At 46.9% G+C, this 9268-nt stretch overlaps 1 protein-coding gene across 2 annotated transcripts in view; it reads left to right on the top strand.

Annotated features, from left to right (window-relative positions):
• The first annotated feature begins 1568 nt into the window (after positions 1 to 1568).
• The window catches only part of SZRD1 (SUZ RNA binding domain containing 1), a 30380-nt gene continuing 22680 nt past the window's right edge, over positions 1569 to 9268 (top strand). For both annotated transcript variants that reach the window (XM_049772132.1, XM_049772131.1), the window contains exon 1: positions 1569 to 1625. In XM_049772132.1, the coding sequence (XP_049628089.1) occupies positions 1575 to 1625 (51 nt within the window). In that variant the 5' untranslated portion in view covers positions 1569 to 1574. The remainder of the gene's footprint in view (positions 1626 to 9268) is intronic.

Here is a 9268-nt window from a genome sequence, read left to right as displayed (position 1 = left end):
GTTGCTTCTGGCAGGCTAAGGAGACTATATGGGATGCCCGGGATAGAACCCAGGTTGGCTGCATGCAAGGCAAACACCTTCCTCCCTTTACTATCACTTCAGACCTCATTTTAATTTTTTATTTTGTTTTGGGTTCATAACTGACTGTGCTCATGGTTCCTGGCAGTGTTTGGAGAAAATTTTATGCCCCAAATGGATCTGCAGTGGAACTAACCCATGTTGGGCAATGCAAGGTTAAGTGCAAAGTCTTAATCTATGTACTATCTCTCTGGCCTCCAAAGTTGAGCTTTCAATGGAACAAGCTCTCCACTGGAGGAAAGTGAAAAAGGATCACTTTAAGAATATTTCATAGGGCCGGAGAGATAGCATGGAGGTAAGGCGTTTGCCTCACAATGCAGAAGGACGGTGGTTCAAATCCCGGCATCCTATTTGGTCCCCCGAGCCTGCCACGAGCAATTTTTGAGCAGAGAGCCAGGAGTGGCCCTGAGCGCTGCCAGGTGTGACCCAAAAACAAAAACAAAACAAAAACAAAAGAAACAAAGAATATTGCATAGGGGCTGGAGTGATAGTACCCTGGTCAGAACTTGCCTTGCACATGCCCAATCCAGGCTCAGTCACAGGAACCACATATGATCTCCTAAGGCCTCAGGATAAAAAATCAGAAAAGCAAAACAAAACGAAAAACTCTCAAAATTTAAGATCGGTGGTTGTCCAACTCAGGCCCAACATTATTATTTTTTTTTTTTTTTTGGGTCACACCAGGCAGTGCTCAGGGGTTATTCCTGGCTCCAGGCTCAGAAATTGCTCCTGGCAGGCACGGGGGACCATATGGGACGCCGGGATTCGAACTGATGACCTCCTGCATGAAAGGCAAACGCTTTACCTCCATGCTATCTCTCCGGCCCCAGGCCCAACATTATTTTCGCATGTTAAATTTTTTTATCTTGTGGTGGATACAAAGCAACGTTAATGGCTGCTTTAGCAGTCATTATAATATATAATATATAAGAGATACTGTCTTTGTTTTCACCTTGCAGATAAAATATATAATATAATATAATGTAATTTAAAATATATAATTATAATATATAAGAGATACTGTCATTTTCACCTTGCAGATAAAATGTCTTATGCCTCAGAAGTTTTCTCTTTTGTTTAATTTGAAATGTTTCATAATTTTGAAGAAAAAAAAAGTATAGGAAAGATTCCTTGAAGTTCTCAGTAACTTCCTGCTCTTAGAATGAAAGAATGATTCCAGAAAACACACTTCCGGTACTCCAGTCTCTCCCAACTTCAAATAAATACCCGCCCCATTCCGTAAAACAAGAAACCCCACGTTGCCCTTTAAAAACATGGCGGCTCGAACGTCCTTGCCCTCTTCTACAATGGCTCCTCCCATGCTCTTCTAGGGCTCGGGCGGCGGGCCTCTTCCGGGGGCGGGGCCCATTGAGGGGGGGGAAAAAAAAAAAAAAAAGGCTTTTGCGTGCGGGCCGGCGCCCGCGACGGAGGCGCAGGCGCATCAGGGCGCATGCGCAGTCGGAGTGGGTGGGGGAGGAGGGAGAGCGGCGAGTAAGATGGAAGATGAGGAGGTCGCTGAGAGCTGGGAGGAGGCGGCAGACAGCGGGGTGAGTAGGAGCCGCCACTCCGGGGCAGGGTCGGGCGGGACGCGGCGCGGGGAGGGAAAGCCTCACGGGGAGCGGGTCTTGCGATGATTCTCTACACGAGGAAGGCCTCGGGACTCCCGGGACGAGGGTGGGTGGAGGAGAGAGGCGCCCCGGTCCCGGAGCGCCTGGAAGGCCTCTTAAAGGGGCCGCGTCCCATTTTTCCCTCCACTTTGGCCTGGTTGCTTTTCCCTGCACCATCCTGCTTCCCAGCAGGAGCGGCGCCCCACCAGGCCTCTTTGGGGGGTCCCACGCACGCTTTCTGCACTCCCCGCAACTCCTTGATCCGTCTTTTCCCGTCGGACCCTCCCATGCACACCCCAACACCCGCCTAAGGCTCCATTTTAAAGTTCATGTGCTCCATCCACCTTGGCCCATCTCATCTAGGGGTTGCTGCAGAGCCATGAAGCATGCATGCTCGACTCTGGGGACGATCTGAAAGCAGCCCTAGAGAGAGAGAGGGCATGGAGAGGGGGAAAATCCAGTCCTTTCTGGGCTTCCCCACTCTTGGCTAAAAAAAGTCCCCTTCCACCCCATGCATGCATGCATGGCTTTGCGTCACCACCACCACCCGCCAACGGTCGGGCGAGTCTGGTTTTTAAAAAAAAATGTATATATTTTTTTCCCTCTTTTAGTTTTTAGTCGAGTGTAGTGTTTGCAGGCGGGTTTCCTGAGAGTTGGGGTGGGGGGGACTTTGCACCTAACCTCCCAAAGCCTGCCTGCCTGCCTGTCTGGCAGGCTGGCAGCCCCCTCTCCCTGGAGATCCACCCACCCCACACTGATCTGAGTCCCAGGGGATGGGGATCTGGGAGTTTGCTCTGCCGAGATGCTGGGTGGGGGAGTGTGAGGCGTAAAGTGGCTGCATTCCTGAGGCAGGGAGGGGGGGAAAGGCGGGGAAAATGGAGTTCGATGGGCTTTGGGACTTAGGGAGTGTTTTTTTTTTTTTTTTTTTTTGCTCCGCTCCTGGAGCTCTAGGAGCACACGTGACTTCTTCCCAGTCGACCAGGGCCCTTGCAATGAGGTTCGCGGCTAATGTGGTCTTTGCAAAGAGTTTTGTGGTTCTCTGATGGCTCAGGGCCTCTCCTCTCCTCCGGGGAGCATTGTCTGTTGCAGTGCTGGCTAAGGTGACGTCCGCTTGCTTTCAAGGTTTAAGTTGGGAGGAGTAGTAGGGCGTTGGGGAGCCGCCAAGCACCTAGGTAAGACAGAAATTGGATCTTTTGTCGTCCCCCCCTCCCCCCAGAGGCTGAGAAATTGGGCCCAGTAGGGCCTTGTAGATCTGAGAATGTTGAGATTGGGCTTTGGGTATACACGGCACCCCTGCACCCCTCTATCCCACGTTCTCTTGGTATATCTATTTTTTTGGTCTTTCACAGAGCTTTTTTCCATTTCGGGTGATTGAGAGTTGGACGAATTCATGTCGAAGGTACTGCAGAGTAGTTCTTCACATGCCGACCCTTCTTTCCTGGGTTTTGGACTTGAGAACAATTTCAATTTTTTTTTCCTAGGGAGCAACAGGTGTCAACTGGGCATTTGTCATTTAACAAACATTTTTTAGTATCCTCTTCTGTGTGCTGGGTAGTGTGCTTAGGGGTGACTTTGTCTCGGAGAATGCAAAATTTCCTGTAGACTTGTTTATTACTTACCTCTAATATGAGTGAATCATTCGGACAACCCTCAGTGCCACCCCCCTGCAGCAAATTGAGGCCTGCAACTTTGAGTCATTGAATGTTTGAGTGACTCAAATATATTAGCTTTTTATTTTATTTTGGGGGGGGGCACACCTGGTGATGCTCACATTATTCCTGAATACAGTTTGGCATCACCCCTGGTAGTGTTATGGGGGACCTGACAGGGTGCAAGGAATTGAACCGAGGTGAGCCACATGCAAGGCAAGCACTCTACTGTACTATCTCTCCACTTTCTTCTTGAGCATCTTGATACCTGTGTGTGGTTTCAAAGGGAGTATCAGTTTCTTGTGTTTAAGAGGTAAGAAGGAAATCATTGAGACTGACTTTAGGATTCTTAAATGATCTTAGACTTCAGAACTGAATTCTTTAAAATTTTGCTCCCTTCACACCTGAGAAGCTGTAGATTTGGAAGTTAAACCTTTATTTTGGGGGAGTAGGAGGCCATATTTGGTTATATTTAAGGCTTATTCCTGACTGTCACTTTGGGTGGGTCTTGGGGAATATAAGAGCTGTTGGGGATTGAACCTAGGTTGATCTTGTGCAAGACAAGCTCTTCTCAGGTCCCTTATCCTGGTTTTTAGTGTTTACTTTGGGCCTGTATGTGAAGGGTCTCTTGAATTTGATTTGATTTCTTTTTTGGGTGGGGGGAGGAAGGCGCCCACACCTGGCCTTACTCTGGGGTTACTCCTGACTCTATACTCAGGAATCTGTTCTCCTGTGGGCTTAGGGAACCATGTGGGATACCTGAGAATCCAGTCTAGTTTGACCGCATACAAGGCAGATGCTCTACATGCTGTACTATCTCTCCAGTCCCTTGATTTTTGGGTCACACCCGGCAGCGCTCAGGGGTTACTCCTGGCTCTACACTCATAAATCTATGCTCATAAATCGCCGCTGGCAGGCACGGGGGACTATATGGGATGCAGGGATTCGAACCATCGTCCTTCTGCATGGAAGGCAAATGCCTAACCTCCATGCTATCTCGCTGGCCCCCTTGATTTCCTTTTAATTTTTTGAAGTGTCTTTTAATAAAAATTGGCCCTTTTTTTCCCCTCCGTTTTTGGGCCACAGGCGATGATACTTGGGTTACTCCTGGCTATGCGCTCAGAAATCGCTTCTGGCTTGGAGGACCATATAGGATGCCAGGGGATGGAGCTGCCTTTCCTAGGTCAGCTGTATGCAAGGCAAACGCCCTCCCACTCCGGCCCCAAATTGCCACTTTTTTTTTTTTAGTTTTTGGGTCACACCCGGCAGTGCTCAGGGGTTATTCCTGGCTGTCTGCTCAGAAATAGCTCCTGGCAGGCACAGGGGACCATATGGGACATCTGGATTCGAACCAACCACCTTTGGTTGGATCGGCTGCTTGCAAGGCAAACACCGCTGTGCTATCTCCAAATTGCCCACTTTTAAAAGACAATAGTTGGAAGGAGTAAAACACTGTTCATTTCATTGGGAAAGACAGTGCTTCTCAGATGTAGATAGTGTCCTATATAAAAGTCTTAGCTTTGGGCCAGAGATTAAGATGATTACCATGTGGCTGATCCCAATTCATTTTCTACCTCCTCTACTCCCCCCTGTTGCACCCCCCCCCCCCAATACTTCATCTGTTTCCCTAGCCTAAAGCCTGCCAGAAATAATTCCTGAGCTATGAGTAAGCCCTAAGCATTGTCAGGTATGGCCTCAAAACAAATATTAACAAAAGTATGTAATTCAATAAGAGTTCTAGTCTGTCATTTCTGGGAAGAATAAGTGAATACTCGAAAAGGTTGCTTTCTGCTTTTAGTTATAAGTTTGGCAAATACTTACCTAATATAAAATTGTTACTTTATCTTTCTCTTTCCAAGGAATTAACATCTCCAATCATAGGTCTATTGAAAAAACTATGATGGGCCAGAGCAATAGCACAGTGGTAGGGTGTTTGTCTTGCATGTGTCCAACCCCATTCCCAGCATCCCATATGGTCCCCGACCCTGCCTTGAGCAATTTCTTTTGTTTTTCCAGCCACACCCGTTTGATGCTCAGGGGTTACTCCTAGCTAAGCGCTCAGAAATTGCCCCTGGCTTTGGGGGACCATATGGGACGCAGGGGGATCGAACCGTGGTTCTTCCTCGGCTAGTGCTTGCAAGGCAGACATCTTACCTCTAGCGCCACCTCACCAGCCCCAACCACGAGCAGTTTCTAAACACAAAGCCAGGAGTAATTCCTGAGCGCCGGGTGTGACCCAAACACCCCCCCCCTTGCAAAAAAAAAAAAAAGTATAACAATATTACACTAAAGAAATGCTTAACTGGGGCCGGGCCGTGGCGCTAAAGGTAAGGTGCCTCCCTTGCCTGCGCTAGCCTTGGACAGACCGCGGTTCGATCCCCCGGTGTCCCATATGGTCCCCCAAGCCAGGAGCAACTTCTGAGCACATAGCCAGGAGTAACCCCTGAGCGTTACCGGGGCTGGCCCAAAAACCAAAAAAAAAAAAAAAAAAAAGAAATGCTTAACTTACTTTAGTGGGCAAGTGCATTTGTCTTGGAGACAACTGAACCAGGTTTGATCCCTGACACCAAATATGGTCCCCCTGAACTCTGGCAGGAGTGATCCCTGATTGTATTTAGAGCCAGGAGTATGCCCTGAGCACCCCCAGGTATGACCTAGAAAACAAAAACATCCTGTCTCTGGGGAGAAATGGAAATCAAATCAATAGTGTCCTTCCACTTGAGCGTTTCTCGAAGAATAAGTAAGCATTTTATAATGGGAAGATATATTTTGGTCTCTACTCCCAAAGAATCCTCCTTTCCAAAAAAACAGATAAACAATTTGCTAAATTTAGCATGTTTTGAAACTTTATATTCACTATAGAAGGAGGGGGAAGATACCTTAGCCGATCTTGTTGGTAATAACACTTATTAGAAGGAGAAAGAAGATTCTGGTAGTTGGTAGTAAACTAATGTAGTCCTGTGGAAAGGCAAGTAGGTGGTACAGAAATAGATTGGGGGGACATACCAGAGGCCCTCAGGGTGTTACTCTTGGCTTTGCATTCAGAAATCAGTCCCAGCAGGCTCCGGGGACCAAATGGAATCCCTGGGATTAAACCCAGGGTTGGCTGTGTGTGCGTGGCAAATGCCCTACTCATTGTGTTAATGCTCTGGCCTCCAGAAATAAATTTAGTTGTTAAGAAAAGCCTTGGGGGGGCTGGAGAGATAGCATGGAGGTAAGGCGCTTGCCTTTCATGCAGAAGGTCATCGGTTCGAATCCCAGCGTCCCATATGGTCCCCCGTGCCTGCCAGGAGCAATTTCTGAGCATGGAGCCAGGAATAACCCCTGAGCACTGCTGGGTGTCACCCAAAAACCCCAAAAAAAAAAAAAAAAAAAAAAAAAAAAAAAGAAAAGCCTTGGGGAACCTTTTTAATTTCCTTATATCACAAAAGTTAGTGTTTGTTTCTATTTCATAGGGGTTAAGACTTTTAACTAAAGGAAAGAAACTATCTTAAGTAATTTAAAAAATAATGTCTTCTGGGCAAAGGACTCAGTTGTGTTTACTTTCTATTTACAAAGAGCCAGTCATGAAAACTATACCATCAGTGATTCTGGATGAGGATTTTGTCTAGAAACACATTCCTAAGTATTGGAAAATCTGTGGTGTACCAGGTATGGTCCATTGGAGTAAAAGAGACTAAAGGAGCCTTTTCTTTGGGGCCACACCCAGCCGTGTTTAGGGCTAATCCTGGCTGTATCTGGAGGAACACTGAACTGACACAGCTGCATGCAAGCAAGCGCTATATTCTTCTAGCTTTCCTGTCCATTTTTTTAGCCACACTCAGCTATACTTGGCAATTACTTGGCTCTGCGCTCAGAAATATTACACTTGGTGGTATTTAGGGGATCTATTGGGGTGCTGGGGATTGAACCTGGGTTGACCACATGCAAGGTAAGTGCCCTATCTGCAACACTGTTGCTCTGGCCCTTCCCTGAACTTTGCCATACTGGGGATTGAACCCAGATCTCACATGTAGGAGGCAGGTATTCTCAGCCAGGCAGCACTTTCTTTGCAAGAGGCATAGGGGAGGCATATTGTGGCTGGGATGAGAGATAGTCTTGTTTAGAGGGTGACATGTTCATTAAGATTTGAAGGAACATTGAACGAAACAGTGGTAACTCTAGGAGGGGCAGAGGTGCTAGATAGGACCAATGCATGCATAGAAGAGAGCAGTGTGAGGCGTGTGTAGCATTGGGAAAACATCAAGTATTTCCTTCTGCCTGCAGTGGAGAGGAGGTTGGCAGGGCTGAGTGGAAAGTACTGAGGGCATAGAGCTATGCAGGAGCCGCATAGTGCTCTGTTCTAGGGAGCTTGGACTTTGTCTTGAGCAGAAGAGAGCTTTGGTGGCTTTTTTTATTTTTAAACAGGAACAACAGATTTTAATTTATAATTTATTTACTTTTTTTTTTTTTTTTTTTTGATTTTTGGGCCACACCCTGTGACGCTCAGGGGTTACTCCTGGCTATGCGCTCAGAAGTTGCTCCTGGCTTCTTGGGGGACCATATGGGAGCCGGGGGATCGAACCGCGGTCCGTCCTAGGCTCGAGCAGGCAAGGCAGGCACCTTACCTCCAGCGCCACCGCCCGGCCCCCTTGGTGTATTCTTTTAAAGCTTTTGATAAAGTCCTGCAAGAGAGAAGCCTTGGTTGCTTAGGTCTGCTGACTCAAACATAATTACGTGGCCAACCCTTTCTTTCCAGTTTCCACAGCCCCATGGCCCGTGTCTGGCAGTAGCAGGCAGTTGCGTAGTGTGTTCTTTTCTGTACTTTGCACAGGAAGAGAAACTTTCTCCTCTTTAGAACTATGAGCTTGGAGCTGGAGTGATAGATAGTATAGGGGGGTAGGTGTTTGCCTTGTATGTGACTCGTCTGGGTTCAATCCCCAACACCACATTAGACCCCCAAGCCAACTGGGAGTGATTCCTGAGGCAGAGCCAGGAGTAATCCTTGGGCTTTGCTGGGTGTGAACCGAAAAACAAAACAAAAAGAAAAAAAGAACTATGAACTTGTTGGAGAAAATTGAATGAAGTGCGAAGGATCTGTGGCTGAAATAGAGAAGGAAATGGCATTTCTTCCCAAAAAAAATCACCATAGAGGGTTCTCTTCCCAAGTATTCTTCTTAACTCCTTTAGGCTTTGCCGTGCATCCTGTTCTTGAACATCTAGCTCTATGCAGGATGTTGACAGAAAAATAAGCGTTAAACCATCTACCACAGAAATTAGCACCAAGTCCCACCAATACTCTGTATGTAGGCAAGAAAATATCTTTTCCCTAATGGTAAGACATTTTAAATGTCTCTTACAGTTAGTTATGTAGTCCCCGCCCCACATCCAAAACTATTTCCCTTATAAAATGAATCCAGGAAATAGCAATCATTCCTTTCTAAAAGGAATAATAAATATTCATGGTTATACTGGCATTCTTCAGGATTGTGATGTGATCCTTGGAGGAGATTGTACGAGACAGTTGTGACTCAGGTCTGGAAATCTCAGGACTGTTACCACTCTTTATAGACCATGGGGGCCACATTTCTTCCTATTTCTCTTGCTCTGACCTTCTGGGTTTCTAAAAGCATTTTGTGACCCTCCCCATTGCAGTTTTGTTTCTGCTAGGTTTATGTTTTTCCCTGGTGAGTGAGCACTAACGGTCTGGATCACCAAATCTGCAGACCATTTTGGAACAATTTCTCAAGGTATCATGTTGAGGACTCCACACCAGCACTAGCCTCATTTCGTGGGCTGTGAGTGGTAGGATACATTTACATTCACTTCCCTATACAGCAACGGTATCCACACTATTAGCCTTGTGTCCAAAGAAGGACCCTTCGAGTTCTAGCCAGGCTGTTGGAAGTCCTCAGTCCATTAGGGACCCATTTGGATAAATTGTTTATCTTTGCT

This window comes from Suncus etruscus, chromosome 4 (assembly GCF_024139225.1).
Source record: "Suncus etruscus isolate mSunEtr1 chromosome 4, mSunEtr1.pri.cur, whole genome shotgun sequence".
In the NCBI taxonomy this organism is placed as follows: Eukaryota; Metazoa; Chordata; class Mammalia; order Eulipotyphla; family Soricidae; genus Suncus; species Suncus etruscus.
Note: the sequence above shows the minus strand (reverse complement) of the source record. Positions and strands in the feature narration are given on the sequence as shown.